The following is a 17,011-nucleotide window of genomic DNA, read 5'->3' as shown; positions in this document are numbered from 1 at the left end:
GGCTCTAATCCACTTGTATTTGTATAGTGAAAATTAAGGATGATATATATGGAGGAAGTTGTAAAAGAAGCATTTTGTAGATTAACAATAGAGCGTGTTTCTCGCACACCCACAAGAAGAGAAGCCCATCCCACATGTTGATAAAAAATACAGTGATGAGTTCCACATCACCGGTCATCTATCAGTGTATGTGCAAGAAAGTCAGCACAGAAATCTCTGCTCACAGATTTTACTAATACTACTACTAATCTACACTTAAAAACTCATGGTGGGTAAGTTGATTCCAGGTATCGGCATTTCTCAAATACCATTTAGACCTTTAGGTTGGGAAATATAATGCACACAAAGTACAAATTGCAGTTAATTTAGCAGTTAACTTAATGAGTAAAATATAAAAAATCCAAAATTTGATTAAGAAACTGGAACTCGTGACTAAATATGTTGCTGTTTTTTAGTTTCTTATGATCTTGGAATAAAACCACAGTGGAAAATGAAAATGAAATCAAGTAAAATCAGAATAAAAACACACAACATGTCACTCTGAAGACAAGAGAAACAATTAGAAACTGGATTATGTATTAATTACTTCAAAGTTCAAAGACAGATTATGAGATGAAAGGTTAATTGCTTTTCAAATATTAAATCTTAATATCACCTGTGTTGGGAAGACTAGTTTGGAAATGTAATAGGTTATCGATTACAAGTTACCCTTTTAAAATGTAATGGTAGTGTAACTATTTAAATTACTTTATCAAAGTAATATAACTTATAATATTTAATTACTTTTTCATTACTTTTTTAAACAACATATAGCCGAGCTTTTACAGAAAATACGGTATGACGTGAAACACAGGGGTTACCAGGGGAAGCCCGGAAGCGAGAGAAGTATCACGGCAAATCCGCGTTATAAGAAAACATTAAACAAACAAGCATTGACACATACGGTGATGTTAAAATTTTTGAAAGTTTTCTTAACTTAAGATGGTGCATAGAACACATGAAGTCAGAGGAATGCAATCACCTTATTACACACTTAGTTTATTCAACTATTTATTTTAGTTTTTGCTTAATGATGCTATTTGACCAAAAATAGTGTATTGATTAATTACAAATATATATTGACATTTAGGCTACCTCTCCACCACTCTGTAGGACGAGAGCCTGCAGGACTTAAAAATAAGGCAAAAACATAAAATAAAAAGTGTGCAACGTATTTCAGCGTCGTCAAGGTAACGTGATAAAGTGTCTGTCACGTTCCTGTTTACAGCATTTTGAGGCCTTGCAGCCTCTTAAACCTATCTATCCTTTCCAAGTGATGTCAGTAAAGTCTGTGAGGGTTCAAGGCTTAGGGTTTAGGGGGGACATTGGGATTGCGCCTGGCTTTCTGGTTGTAATTCCGCCTCCTACCAGCAGGTATCGCTCTTGATATTCAGTATCGTTTGTTTTCAGGGCATCAGCTTCCGGTGTGTTTCCAGGATTTAGCCACAGCCGGTAAATATGATATAAATATATATAAATGATACCTTATTTAACGGCTCTAGATTTATCTACGTGCAAAAACATTTGACTTTTATAACGGAAATATTAGTGCATATTCAAGAGTAAGCAGAGTACAGGAACACAAGATATTAGCTCGGTTAGCTTGTTGGCTAATATAAACATTTAGCAGTTTGTAGCTACATGCAAGTTAGCACTCTACTTGACTGACAACCTGCCGTGAGGGTGAAGGTTAGAGGTCTACTCGAAGGTTTCATCCGACTGAAACACTTCAGCCAGTGGATGTAAATATTCTACTATGTGTAACTTGTTTTGGCAACGTTAGCATCTGAAATTAGCTCTAATGCTAGCTCACGATGCCCCTCGCTCCTGCAAACCAATCCCAGCTGATCCGGTCCAGTCAGAAGGACGAATATTATCAAACCTTCCTGAGAAACAACGCCAACGAAGCTTTTCAAACACTTGCTGGTGAGTTTTTTTTTTAAGTTTAACACACTGGAACATCACCATTACTCTTCTTTTAGGTAGCTTACTTCACTTTAAACATGTAACGTTAGCTTTAGAGCTAACGAGGTGCAGTTCCTAGTCTTAATAATTAATACACAACTCCCCCAAATGATGACACTTTTTCTTTGGTCACTGATTACAAAACATAGTTGGGACACTTTCCAGTCCCTCATCAATTCGGATAAAATGTAATGTACCTAGTCAGTTAGTTATTTGATTGAAATGTGAAGTTTCACCTCATCTGCTTGGTCTCACTGCTTTTCAAGACTAGTTTTGTTTTTTAAATGTAGACAGGGCACTTAATTAATTAGTTATGTTACTTTTACAGCAATAGATGAGCTGGTTATCATCCAAATAAAAGCAAATTTTTCATGCCAAAGTTAAAAAGCAACTGTTTGTTCATGAGTCTGTGGTCTGTGATAGGAACCTCGGCACCTACTCTCAATTTAAAAGATCGTTGAACGTTGATTTATTTCTCTCTTGCTTTCTCTGTAGGGTCCAAAAGATGGCTGGACTGGAGGAGAGAGATCGAGCTGCTGTCAGACCTTGCATACTACAGTTTAACAACATTCTCAGGTAGTTACAGACCAAACCAGTATGAGGTCTAACTTTGCTTGTGTCTGTTTAACTAGTTGTCTTGTGATTACATGGTTTACATCCTTCTCCTCAGGTTACCAAACCCTGGGCGAAGAGTACGTCAGCATCGTGCAAGTGGATCCCACTAAATGTCACATCCCCTCAGGGTTCAGACGAGGCCTCTTTGTCGTCTGCCACGCCGCCTTTCCTTACCTCCTGGATAAGGTCCTGGTGTGCCTGGAGAACGAGCTGGAAGGTGGGCAGGAGAGCCGTGGAGGTCTCAGTTGGCGGCAGGCTGCGTCCGGGCCGTGGAGCCTTGAGCGCTGGCTGAGGAGCAGGATGCGGAGGGCAGTGGGGCTGCTGTCGGAGCCCCAGAGGAGAGTGTGCCTGCCGGCTGTGTTCGTCCTCCAGCAAGGTCTGACCCTCCTGCACAGACTCCATGTGGCTCTGTTCTACATCAAAGGCTCGTTCTATCACCTGTCCAAGAGGGCGGCTGGCATCAGCTATGTAGGTTATCATATATATATATATATTATAAAAGTAATATTTATATTTAATTTTTTAAATGACAAGGACAAAAGTAGGCCCAGCCAAACATTGACATGCAGCGTAAAAATATTGGGACACCCCTCTACATTACAGGAGCTTTTATGACATCTCCTTCTAAATCCATAGGCACTAATATGCAGTTGGTCCCCCTTTACAGCTTCCACTCTTCTGAGAAGATTTTAGAGTGGGAATTTTTTCCCGTTCATCCATTTATGAGGTCATATATTGATCCTGGACGAGAGGGCCTGGCACGCAATCTCCACTCTTCATTCCAAAGGTGTTGAATAGGGTTGAGGTCAGGGCTCTGTGTGGGCGGGATAAATTCTTCCACACCAAACTCCTCCAACCACGCTGGAACAGAAAATGACATTCCCCAAACTGTTTCCACAAAGTTGGAAGCTTAGAATTCTCCAAAATGTCTTGGTAAGCTGGGGCATTAATGTGTACCTTCAGTGGAACTAAGGGGCTGAGCCCAACCCCACAAAAACACCCCATCGCATTTTCCCTCCCCTACTAAATTTAATTTGCAAATGTTTGTAAAAGCAGACTCCAAGTCTAGGTGCTTGATTTTATACACCTGTGCCAAATGGGACTAAATGAAACGCCTGAATTCAATGATTAAGCAGTGTGTCTCAATACTTTTGTCCATATAGAGTATTTATCCATGTCTGCATTCACACGTCACTTGAATGAATAAATAAATTCTAAAATGGCGTATTGCGCATTTTAATTTAAATGTACAGCTATATACACAAAAGTGCAATAACATGTGGTTTGTAAACACTTAAAAACAAATAAGGTGCTTTTTACCAGCAGTATTCCCTTTACACAGTAGCAATAAAATATTTCTTGTAAATCTCAACATTAATGAAATCAAATATTAGACCAAAGCTATTTGCCACTGCCAGGGCATTAGCTTTTATTTAGCTTGTTAAAACAAGTTACCATCGGAGTTTTCTTAACGGGTATCAGCATAAACAGTCTACAGGTGCTGGTCATATAATTAGAATATCATCAAAAAGTTGATTTATTTCAGTAATTCCATTCAAAATGTCAAACTTGGATATTATATTCATTCATTACGCACAGACTGATATATTTCAAATGTTTATTTCATTTAATTGTGACGATTAAAACTGACAACTAATGAAAATCCCAAATTCAGTATCTCAGAAAATTAGAATATTACTTAAGACCAATACAAAAAAAGGATTTTTAGAAATGTTGGCCAACTGAAAAGTATGAACGTGAAAAGTATGAGCATGTACAGCACTCAATACTTAGTTGCGGCTCCTTTTGTCTGAATTACTGCAGCAATGCGGCATGGCATGGAGTCCATCTGTCTGTGGCACTGCTCAGGTGTTATGTGAGCCCAGGTTGCTCTGATAGTGGCCTTCAGCTCTTCTGCATTGTTGGGTCTGGCGTATCGCATCTTCCTCTTCACAATACCCCATAGATTTTCTGTCGGGTTAAGGTCAGGCGAGTTTGCTGGCCAAATAAGAACAGGGATACCATGGTCCTTAAACCAGGTACTGGTAGCTTTGGCACTGTGTGCAGGTGCCAAGTCCTGTTGGAAAATGAAATCTGCATCTCCATAAAGTTGGTCAGCAGCAGGAAGCATGAAGTGCTCTAAAACTTCCTGGTAGACGGCTGCGTTGACCTTGGACCTCAGACCAACACCAGCAGATGACATGGCACCCCAAACCATCACTGACTGTGGAAACTTTACACTGGACTTCAAGCAATGTGGATTCTGTGCCTCTCCTCTCTTCCTCCAGACTCTGGGACCTTGATTTCCAAAGGAAATGCAAAGTTTACTTTCATCAGAGAACATAACTTTGGACCACTCAGCAGCAGTCCAGTGCTTTTTGTCTTTAGCCCAGGCGACTTTTGACGCTGTGTCTTGTTCAAGAGTGGCTTGACACAAGGAATGCGACAGCTGAAACCCATGTCTTGCATACGTCTGTGCGTGGTGGTTCTTGAAGCACTGACTCCAGCTGCAGTCCACTCTTTGTGAATCTCCCCCACATTTTTGAATGGGTTTTGTTTCACAATCCTCTCCAGGGTGCCGTTATCCCTATTGCTTGTACACTTTTTTTTTACCACATCTTTTTCTTCCCTTCGCCTCTCTATTAATGCGCTTCGACACAGAGCGCTGTGAACAGCCAGCCTCTTTAGCAATGACCTTGTCTTGCCCTCCTTGTGCAAGGTGTCAATGGTTGTCTTTTGGACAGCTGTCAAGTCAGCAGTCTTCCCCATGATTGTGTAGCCTACAGAACTAGACTGAGAGACCATTTAAAGGCCTTTGCAGGTGTTTTGAGTTAATTAGCTGATTAGAGTGTGGCACCAGGTGTCTTCAATATTGAACCTTTTCACAATATTCTAATTTTCTGAGATACTGATTTTGGGGTTTTCATTAATTGTCAGTTATAATCATCAAAATTAAAAGGAATGAACACTTGAAATATATCAGTCTGTGTGGAATGGATGTATACATTATACAAGTTTCACTTTTTGAATGGAATTACTGAAATAAATAAACTTTTTGATGATATTCTAATTATATGACCAGCACCTATATGTTCAATCAGTATCAAGTTTCCCTGTTAGACTGAGGTGAAGTGGTCGAGCACAGGGTGTAGCGATAAGTGGGTGCGTTAATGTGATAATAACGCGTCAACGTTCCCAGCCCTCTAAATACATGTGCATGATGTATTTGCTGCTTAGTGCGGGAGTTATGAAGGGAAAGGCAGTTTGATTTGAAAAGACAAGCAAACGGTCAGGATTGTTAGAAATTATGTTGATTTTATTGGTTGGGTTTTCTAGTTACACACTTTAGTGCATCTTGAGGTCACCACTGTGGTGTGTGATGTTTTCTAAGTAGCAGCTTTCCAGCAAGTTCAAGTGCCCGTTTAATGGGATCTTTAATAACCAATGAGCAATGTTCAGTTCAGCCTTTAAAAACATTCAATTATTCACTTGAGGAGGTACTTCCCTATAGAGGCAGCTTACATACTCACATGCATTCACTCCAAAACACTGCATATGTACTTACAATCATAAGAACACCGTGTTGATTTTATTCAACAGACTTCCCAAACAGTGTTATCAAATAATTTTTATTTATAATTAACTCCACTTCCTCCCATCATGTTTCTGCTAAATATATCCTGTTTGTTGTTTTCCAGCTTTTTAACATTTTGTTCCTGTCAGGAGGAAGTTAATTAGTTTACCAGTTGTTGAGCAGGCAGGCTGCCAGGATGGAGTACACAGTAATGATTAACTGTCTGTAGGACAGATTGCTACCTCTAATGTCACTATTTAATGCAAGAAACCTCCAGTGTTAAGATATACTCAATTGCCTGTTTATTAGGTACACCTAGCTAATACTAGTGCAGTCTAATATTATGTCACATTGATATCACTGAGGCAGAACACCTCAAAGTAAAACACAACACAATTAAACAGAAGCACAAACTGGCAGTGGAATCAAACGTGACAGTTTCATCACAAGCTGAACATCACAACCATCATGAAGGAGGATGGTTGTATCAGATGTTTTAGCTACGTGTACCTAATAAACTGGACACTGAGCTTGTGTGCGCTGGGAAGTGGCAATACCTTTTCTGGTAGATCAGAACTATTTATGTGTTAGATTTACATTTCTAGAAGCATTTAAAACTTGCTTCGCATCAAAATCTTCTGCTTGGCTTGAATACATTTAATATTTTTAATATTTTCCTATATATATGTGTGCGTGTGTGTGTGCGCGCGTGTGTGTTGTGTGTAGCTGGGTGTGACGGGTCTGAACCGTGATGACGGGATGATCCGGAGCAGCTACAGGCTCCTGGGGGCCGTGTCCCTCGTCCAGCTGCTCATCACTGTGTGTCTGCAGCTCAACAACTTTAGGCAGAGACAGAGGGCAAGGCAGGAGTGGAAGCACTACAGGAACCTCAGGTACTCAACCAAGACTGACGCACAAACCTGGAGATGTGTAAAGCTGGCCCCTTATGCGGCATTCAGACCAAATGTGAATTTAATCCACCCAACGCTCTCCTCACGGGGGTTTTATCGCTGGACAACTGCTGAGTGTTCACACACAACGCAATAACGCGAATAAACCCGGAATAAACACAACTCACCGTTACTACAACTGCGTGAACCCAAAGTAAACAATTTGCTGTGATTAAATAGCAATAAACGGGTCAAACTGATGCCGAAATAACTACAACATGATGCAGATTTGTTAAACATATGAATTCATGCTTTGTCAGGTCTGTCAGCAAGACAGCAGGACAACAACTTCTAAAATGTTTGTTTTCTGAATGGAGTTCGGATTGATCAGGGCTATGCTATTTTGGTCACAGTAAAGTACAGCTATAGCTGGAATAAAGTTACATACACATGTTTTCTGGACTCACCAGGTAGTTCAACCTCCTCGCTTTCTTTTCTCCCAGCAATGTCCAGTTTTGATATAAATATGAAGTAGTGCCAAACGACGCTAACAACACTGGATGTGCACGGAATCTAGCTGCTGAGAAGCTTGAAAAAAATCAACGTTGTAATCCCAAAAACCAAAGTGAAAAGCTAATTTAATAAAAGCAGTTTACTCTGAGCTCCTCCCGCGAGCAAACGGCGTAGTTGTCAGAGCATAATCCAGTCCAACTACGGGTGTTTTTTTTCCAAAAGCTGGAGTGCTGCTCCCTGCTCCTCTCCCAAGTTTAGCAGCTCTTCATCTGCCCGCAGATTTTCAATCTCCTGCTCTGCCTGCCCTTCTCCACACAACGCTCTGAAGCCGTCGGGGATGTACAGACAATTTCAACGTTGATAGGCTATCGCGACTCAGCATCATGCGTATTTCTCGCTTGAGTTGAAAATATTCAACTCACGGCTGCGAACCGATCCAGTGAGAGCTGAAGGTCACGGACCGATGATGCCATCAGGACCACATCATCCGCAAAAAGCAGTGACGAGATCCCAAGCCCCCCGAACCGCAGCCCCTCCTCGCCATGACTACGCCTCGATATCCTGTCCATGAATATCACAAATAGGATAGGGGACAAAGCGCAGCCCTGGCGAAGGCCAACCCTCACCTGGAAAGAGTCCGACTTACTGAGTACTCGGACACAGCTCTCGCTTTGGATGTACAGGGATTGGATAGCCCTGAGAAGGGCCCCCCTCACCCCATACTCCCGCAGCACCTCCCACAGTATCTCCCGGGGGACCCGGTCATACGCCTTCTCCAGATCTACAAAGCACATGTAGACTGGATAGGCATACTCCCAAGCCCACTCCAGGATCCTTGTGAGAGTAAAGAGCTGGTCAGTTGTTCCACGACCGGGACGAAAACCGCATTGTTCCTCTTCAATCTGAGGTTCGACAATCGGCCGAACCCTTCCAGCACCCTGGAATAGACTTTACCGGGGAGGCTGAGAAGTGTGATACCCCTGTAATTGGCACACACTCTCTGGTCCCCCTTTTTGAACAGGGGAACCACCACCCCAGTCTGCCACTCCTTGGGCACTGTACCCGACTTCCACGCGATGTTAAAGAGACGTGTCATCCAAGACAGCCCCTCCACACCCAAAGCTTTTAGCATTTCTGGGCGGATCTCATCAATCCCTGGGGCTTTGCCACTGTGGAGTTGTTTGACTACCTCAGTGACTTCCACCAGGGAAATTGACGAGAATCCCCCATCAGCCTCGAGCTCTGCCTCTACTAAAGAGGGCGTGTCAGTCAGATTTAGGAGTTCCTCAAAGTGTTCCATCCACCACCCAATTACCTCCCCAGTTGAGGTCAGCAGGCTCCCATCCTTACTGTACACAGCTTTGGACGGTTCCCCGCTTCCCCCTCCTGAGATGGCGGACAGTTCTCCAGAAACACTTTGGTGCCGACCGAAAGTCCTTCTCCGTGTCTTCTCCGAGCATCTACCACACCCACTGCTTTGCATCTGCCACAGCAGAGGCTGCAGTCCTTCGGGCCCATCGGTACCTTGCAACCGCCTCCGGAGTCCTCCGAGACAACAAATCTCGGAAGACCTCCTTCTTCAGTCGGACGGCTTCCCTGACCACCGGTGTCCACCACGGTGTTCGAGGGTTACCGCCCCTTGAGGCACCTAAGACCTTGAGACCACAGCTTTCCGCTGCAGCTTCAGCAATAGAGGTTTTGAACATTGCCCACTCCTGTTCAATGTCCCCAACCTCCACAGGGATGCCAGAAAAGCTCCGCGGGAGGTTTGAGTTGAAGATCTCACGGACAGGGGCCTCCTCCAGACGTTCCCAGTTCACCCGCACTACCCGTTTGGGCTTACCAGGTCTGTCCAGAGTCTTCCCCCACCCCCTGACCCAACTCACCACCAGATGGTGATCTGTTGACAGCTCTGCCCCTCTCTTCACCCGAGTGTCCGAAACATGCGGCCTCAAATCAGATGAAACGATTACAAAATCGATCATTGATCTTCGGACTAGGGTGCTCTGGTACTATGTACACTTATGAGCATCCTTATGCTCGAACATGGTGTTCGTTATAGACAATCCATGACTAGCACAGAAGTCTAACAACAAACAGCCACTCGGGTTCAGATCAGGGGGGCCGTTCCTCCCAATCACGCCTTTCCAGGTATCTCCATCATTGCCCACATGCGCGTTGAAGTCTATGCAGAAGTATGGAGTCCCCTACTGGAGCCCCATACAGAACTCCATTCAGGGTCTCCAAGAAGGTCGAATACTCTGAACTGCTATTTGGTGCATATGCACAAACAACAGTCAGAGTTTTCCCCCCCAGTACCCGAAGGCGTAGGGAGGCAACCCTCTCGTTCACCGGAGTAAACTCTAACGTAGCGGTGCTCAGCCGGGGACTTGTGAGTATCCCCACACCCGCCTTGCGCCTCACACCTTGAGCAACTCCAGAGAAGAATAGTGTCCATCCCCTATCAAGGAGTACGGTTCCAGAACCGAGACTGTGCGTGGAGGTCAGCCCCACCAGATCTAATTGGTAGCGCTCCATCTCCCGCACAAGTTCCGGCTCCTTCCCCCACAGAGAGGTGACGTTCCACGTCCCCAGAGCCAGCCTCTGCCGCCCGGGTCTGGTTCGTCGCCCTGCGGATCTTCCGATGGATGGTGGGTCCAAAGGATGGAGAGGGGGGTGCCACGTTGCTTCTTCGGGCTGAGCCCGGCCGGGCTCCGTGGCAAACCCGGCCACCAGGTGCTCGCCGATGAGCCCTCCCTCTGGGCCTGGCTCCAGACGGGGGCCCCGGGCTTCCTCCGGGCAGGGTCTCTCCTCCTCTTCCTCGATTTTTCATCAAGGGTCTTTGTGAACCATTCTCAGTCTGGCCCCTCACCTGGAACCACTTTGCCTTGGGAGACCCTACCAGGAGCACTAAGCTCCCGACAACACAGCCTCCAGGTTCACCGGGGCACACAAACCTCTCCACCACGATAAGGTGATGGTTCCCGGAGAGGAACCATGCTGGACTTTTGGTAGTAAAGACCAACATGAAAAACACGAGTTCAATGCTGATCCCTTGTCTGTCTCCAGCCCTCAGTGCACACGGAGCTCGGACCCCAGAGCCGCCCGGTGTATCCTATGCCTGGAGGATAGGAGACACTCCACCTCCACCCCCTGTGGACACCTCTTCTGCTGGGAGTGCATCACAGAGTGGTGCAACACCAAGGTCAGGCTCTTGTTTTGAATCTGTTGCACCAAACTGTACCACATAATTCATTGTTGGGAATTCATTAACAATACCAGGATCATCTGGAGATGTTGCTCGTTTGTCTTACATCTACTAAATATTCCCCCAAACCAGTTCTATTACAACCCACGCAGAAGGTTTAGTAGTTTATGTTGTTGTGATTTATTATAGTCAGTCAGATTTAGTGTTTGCTCGCATAGGTTTTCTTGCATATTCTTAAACCTATTAGTTTTTTATCTTATTACCACAGAGCAAATCTGAAACCAGGCAGAATCCCACCATAGAAAACACTGTAGAAAACTGATTACTTGGGGGCCCAGGGTCCTCTGGCAGGTTAATCTTGCCCGTTTACACAGATTATATTGAGAGTGCACCGAGAATCCACATGCTGTAGAAACTACAGAAACATTTATCTTAACTAAACAGGAAATATTTTCACAAAATTTAAATACTGCGCTATTAGTCAAGCCTCCCGCGGATGATGGCAAGCACCCCAACAATCGCAAACTTCATACTTTACACTTCAAGGCGTGTTAAATGAATAAATTAGTGCTTCAAAAGTGTAACAAGCTCAGTTACTGGTCAAGGACGGATCGCCATGGGCTGTACGTGACCTGACTTCAAACTTGGAAGCTGTAAGTGTTGCCGTGTTTTGTGTTTTACTGTTTATTTTAAAGGTTAGCTAACTTGGCATTAGCATATTGCGTAGCTAATGTATCTTGGAGGCTCGGCGATGTTATGATACTGAGGGACAGTCGAGAGAAATGAACAGTATGTTGTTGACCCAGCAGCTATCTTGCTCCAACCATAAAGCTGCTGTTGGCGGCTCGCTGTGCAGTGAGGTGAGATCCACAGACACTCTGGTGCCATATAGAATAGTAATTCTATATGGCACCAAATTACTTCATTAATGAAAAATGTGATAATACTGTATACTGTGCTGTTGAGCCCCAAGATATTACTGCGGGGGAAATTACTTCACCGCGACAGCCCTAGTGATATGACGATAGGAAAAAAACGTCTATCATTTACAATTATGCTCTATCGTTGTGTCGCCAATATTTTGGTGAGGGAACGCTGCTTTGCACCATGATGAAGTTAGGTTGAAGTTAGACATCTATCAAGTGTCCAACTTAGGTGCAATTTATACTTCTGCGTCAAATCGACAGCATAGGTGACGGCGTAGGCTATGGGGCTGCGCAGAGGCTACGCTGTCGCCTGACGTGCACCTCCTTCAAAATGTAACTACACGTCGAGTTGACGCGGATCGTAAGCTCTGTGATTGGAGCCGACCAGAAGTACCTCGCGCTTTAAAGTAACATTTACTAGCGGCCAAAACGGCGGCTGTAACACAGCGAATCAATATATTTGATCGTCGCAACCCGAGCGAAATGACTCACTATCAGAATGCGATCCATTCGGTCGGTAACATTTGAAAAGGCTACACCAGCAGTACATATACAATTTTACCCCCATTTACATTAGCGGAGCGCTAAACCGGAAGTTAGCCTGCTCGGCCGGCAAAAGTCAACACAGTGGACGCTGTAGCGATACTGTCGACTATTGTTTGGGGGTGTAATTGCAGAATGACGGAAAGACCTACGCACAAGTATAAATACATGGCTACGTGCGTAGCCTACGGCGTAGGTACGCATGTAGACCCTACACAGGAGTATAAATGGGCCTTAAAAGCTAATATGTTGACTAATATCCAAAACTAATATCCAACTTGAAACTAACTTCACCAGGGTCCGTTCTTCCACACCTGCTGAGTTACAGAAATGTCATATTTCTTTGAATTTACAAAAAAATTTCTATATCGGGATATATATTGTTATTGGGATATGAAATTACCGGTATCGGGATATGAATTTGTCATATCGCACAGCCCTTCTACCAGACCTTGATGAGGTGAAAGCCCAGCATTTGTTTATTTTTCATTTATAATAAAAACCAATACGTTTTGTGCAACAATCTGTCACGTGTGTTTTTACAGGCGGAGTGCCCCCTGTGTCGGGAGAAGTTCCAACCTCACAGACTGGTGTACTTGAGGAACTACATAGCCTGATACTGCAAGCTGCTGCTGGACTGTAAGGCTGTTGTTGACCTGCATGCAGAACAATGTTCTCCAGCAGTCACACGGAACTTGGTGCCGATGTACACAAGCATCTTTTCTTATTCCTCTTCTGTTGTTGTTGAGGAAAGGTTGTTGATTGAGAATTAAATGTTGGATTCAGTTGGAAGTTGTTGGATCAGTCGAAACGTGTAAATATTACCATTTAATTAAAACCAACCAGATGCTAATAAACTGTGGGAAATATTCAAATATGTGTTTTGTGTTTTAGGTTGTTTAAAAAATTAAATATGAAAATAGATCTCAGGTGTCGTTGTCTTACAGTGTAAGTACGTATAATTGTTCATTGACGGCCTGGTAGAAAAGGAGTCTGTTGTATGATGGAAGATTACCATTAAATAAAGTATAGTAAATCAAGGTGTCTCCATGGGCAGGGCATCAGACCATCTTTTCCTCTTCCAAGAAGTGTCCACACTAAAAAGGAGCTGCTGAATTCCTTTAGGATATCTACAAACTTCCCTGAAATCCTCATTATATAACAGCTCCTGTTGTTCTGTTGTGTCTTGTAATTCCAAGATTTTGGCACCACACGTGTGTTTTAACAAATATTTGTTGATGCTTCTCTCTGGTGATTCATGGTGATGTCATGACAATGCCTGGGTCTATAATCATGGCCTTTTAAACTTCTCATACCACAACAGCTTTACAATAGGCTGCTGTACCATGTGTCTCTGTCTCTAGACGGTCTCCCCAGGCTAGCTGTAAATAAACCTCAAATGTGGCTCTGAAACTAAGCTTGTTATATGGAGTGGGAAAGATGTGAAGTGTGCACACATGTTCCAACCACTGGTTGTGGATGTTAACTGATAGACTGTGAAGTAGTATCTGGATGAAAAGTCGTAATTTCTCTTGACAGTGAGGAAATTAGTAAGATAAGCTGTGCCGCCACATTTAGCTCTGGGCTGAAGTCTATAAACCAGTTGTCACCTTCATCACTTGGGCAAAATTTTAACCTTGACAGGTAATCATCATAAGCTTTAATCATACAAATGCAAGCAACTTATTAGCAAACCCTGCTGATGAAAACTTTTGCAGGTCAGCTTTGGATGTTAGTGCTTTTGGTTGACATTGTGGTAGTTGTTTGGGTGTGCAAAGCTTGTGACAGAGACTGTGATATGTGTCCTGCAACCTCTCTTTAGCAAGCAAGCCAGTGAAAGTAGATCAGGCATCTAATAAGGAAGTTTCCTTATCAGTTTTCTGGACACATAGGACTGGAAGTTGACCCGGGGCAACCCCTCGCGTTGGATGGATGTATAGACAGTCTATACCAAACCTTAACTAGGAGGTATCACTGAATTCGTTTACTTTCCTGGGGGCAGCACCAGATCCAACTCTCCAACGTTGTGAAAGAGGGTGGTCTGACTCGCATTGATGCTCTCTCTTGATTACTTCCTTGGGTCACTTGATATTCCGGGCTGTATGTACATGAGGAAGCATATCCTGAAGGGTGGAGTGTGGCTTAGGGTGCAGAGGTATGGACACCAAGGCCTCCAAGACCAGAGTCCAAAACACTCCAGTATGTTGAAACTATGTCAAAAGCTACACTGCAATGCCATAAAACAGACCATTATATCCTGAACCACCTGTGAGACGCAGAAGTTGACTGACTGACTGACTTGACTTTGAAGAGTTTGTCAAGTCAAACAAGTACTGTTTGGGAAGTCAGCGCGCCCTGCAGGCCCTGATGAAACCAAGCAGATGCTCCTCAAATGAACATTAGCAGCAAAACTCAACATGTTAATGGCTTTCTAGCTTTGTGACGGCCCACACCAACTGCCAGCACTCAAAAGTGTTTACATCAAAACATTTTGTGCCAACACACTCTGGTGGCTCGTTCTCTCTCCTGTTGACAACCAGCCAGTTCACTTAGACTTCTGTCATTTCGGATAATCGGGTTTCCCCCTCCTTGGAGAATATGGCTGACAGTGGAACAGATGCTGCCGGGCTAGCGCTGATCCCTGAGATATTAGAAAACACTGTGATGATGGATGTCTGCTGCTCCTCCTCTTCTCTCTCCTCATCATTAACAGCTAGGCACTTGGCTGGGTAATATGTTCAATTATAACCTGAAAAGAGTATTAATTTGAAAATATGTACCAATGTCTTTGGGGAGGCAACAAAAGAGAGCTATGGATGTTGTTAGCGGCAGAAAGAGCTTCACTGAGTGGACAGAAAGAGAACGCAGGCTGTGAAATACTGCTAAACTGTAAATGAGCTGTGTGGCATCTGCAATGGTTACTGTTAGTGATTGCATCCATTTGAAGAAATTTAAGAGGCATCATATACATAATGTATGTATATATACACAATGCAGACTTCCCAGATAGCCACAAGAAAACTAGTAATGGGAATCATGGCTCTTTGAAGGGAGCTGGATCTTATGGTGTCTTCATTTACTACCATTTCTTCTGGTTGCTGCCTGATTGTTTTCTTATTTATTGCAGGAAATTTCTTCGTCTGCACTGAAATATTCTGTCATGTTGATGGTGAAAAAGTGAGATTTGTCAACAATAACTAATTGAAAAATAACACCCTACTTATGAAAATGAAAAATAAAATGGTTAATAAATTATTACACATATCTTCCTCTTTTGCGTTCCGTCGGCATTACGTTGTCAACTGGCATTTGGGTCGGGGTCTTCTGCGTTTGCATCGCGGTGCATCTGGGAGTCTTTGTTTTTTTTTGATTTGATTTATTCTTTTTCTTTCTTCCACCCCTATTGGCTACTGGGGTTCTTGCCTGCCTGTTACAGTCGTGGCGTCCCACTCTCTCTAACAACTACATTCTTTAACAGGCTTATGCGCACACACATGTACATACACACACATACAGACACATTCACCCACACGCACACAGACACACACAGACACAAACAAACTTAGGTTGTCCCTGGTAGAATTATTCCTGATGCCTTTCTTTCAGTTACTTATTTAAATTAATTATTATTCCAGCTCTCGTGGCTGTGTTGTGTTGCTTATTTAGTGTGTGTGACTGTTTCTTGTTTTCATTGTTCTCTTAGTTGTCTTAATATGTCATTAATATGTCAGCTGTTTATTGCTGCTGTTCGGCTGGTTTTCTTTTACTATTATTATTATTTTTATTGTTTTTTTTGTTTGTGTTTGTTTGTTGTTGTTTTTCTCCTCCCCAAGCCCCCCTCTCTGTTGCTTTCTGCAATTGGTGTTTCCCACAGCTTTTCCCTGTTGTCCCCACCCTCCATCCCCCTTTCCCCCTTCTCTTGCAGGTGTTGTCCTTTCTCTGTGCTGTCTGTTTGTGCCCCCCCATCCCCGTGTCTGCCCCCCTGTCCGGCCCAGTGACAAATCAATACATAATTAAATAAATAATAAAACAGACAAAGGAGTATTTTAATACTCTCTTGTTAAAGTAAAATCTGTCTGGCACAATATGGTATCCAGGTCATTATACTCTATACCAGGCTGCTGTGCAGGACAGGTTTAAAAAAAAATAAATAAATAAAAATAAAAAAATATTACACAACTCTACACAGACATGTGATGTTTGTTTTTTCATGTCACTGAAGGGCAGCCATTGAAAGGGGAACATGTTACCTTGGTATGTGGATGGATGATATGTTAGCTTTTGGTGTACATATTGTTTTTTATTTCCGTTACAAGTTTCCCCTCCAAAGCTGGAAAGAAACATGTTCAAGCTGCATCTTCATCTGTGACTAACTGTGGGGATCTGTTGTTCATGCATGCAGTATCATCTCTGCAAATTACTAAATCATCTTTGTTGCCTCCTTAACTTTGCAGTCAGTAATTACAAACACTGTCCAGCAGGTGCTGTTTTTAAAAGTCCCCTGGGTTGTTTCCAAATTAGGAAGAATTGCCCTTTCATATTGTGCACCCTCAACATGGAGCTCCTTACAGAAGACTCTCCAGTTAGAGCAGCTGGTACCAGTCAGGGGGTTCCATTACCTGGATGCAGATGTCCTTGATTTAATTCATGGCAATGTTAAATTGTAAGTGATACTCATCTGTGGAGTTTACATGTTTAAGTTTCTGTATTTCCAAAAAAAGAGAGCTCGCCTCGTAGC

The 17,011-nt window shown here is 43.4% G+C and overlaps 1 protein-coding gene across 2 annotated transcripts; it reads left to right on the top strand.

The window, feature by feature from the left end:
• The first annotated feature begins 1,446 nt into the window (after positions 1-1,446).
• Positions 1,447-13,317, top strand: pex10 (peroxisomal biogenesis factor 10). Of its 2 annotated transcripts, XM_038723421.1 has the most exons (6): positions 1,449-1,965; positions 2,500-2,580; positions 2,675-3,087; positions 6,920-7,086; positions 10,666-10,801; positions 12,819-13,317. In XM_038723421.1, the coding sequence occupies exons 1-6, from the start codon at positions 1,854-1,856 to the stop codon at positions 12,888-12,890; spliced, it is 981 nt and encodes a 326-aa protein (XP_038579349.1). In that variant the 5' UTR covers positions 1,449-1,853; the 3' UTR covers positions 12,891-13,317. The 2 variants fall into 2 exon arrangements, with proteins under 2 accessions (XP_038579351.1, XP_038579349.1); XM_038723423.1 differs by lacking the exon at positions 10,666-10,801 and having other exon boundaries at positions 1,447-1,965.
• Positions 13,318-17,011: the final 3,694 nt, after the last annotated feature.

Source organism: Micropterus salmoides, unplaced genomic scaffold (genome assembly GCF_014851395.1).
Source record: "Micropterus salmoides isolate LMB-PRFRI ecotype aquatic unplaced genomic scaffold, ASM1485139v1 Ms_hic_scaffold_16, whole genome shotgun sequence".
Lineage (NCBI taxonomy): Eukaryota > Metazoa > Chordata > Actinopteri > Centrarchiformes > Centrarchidae > Micropterus > Micropterus salmoides.
The sequence above is the reverse complement of the archived record's forward strand: the minus strand, read 5'-3'. Positions and strand labels throughout refer to the sequence as shown.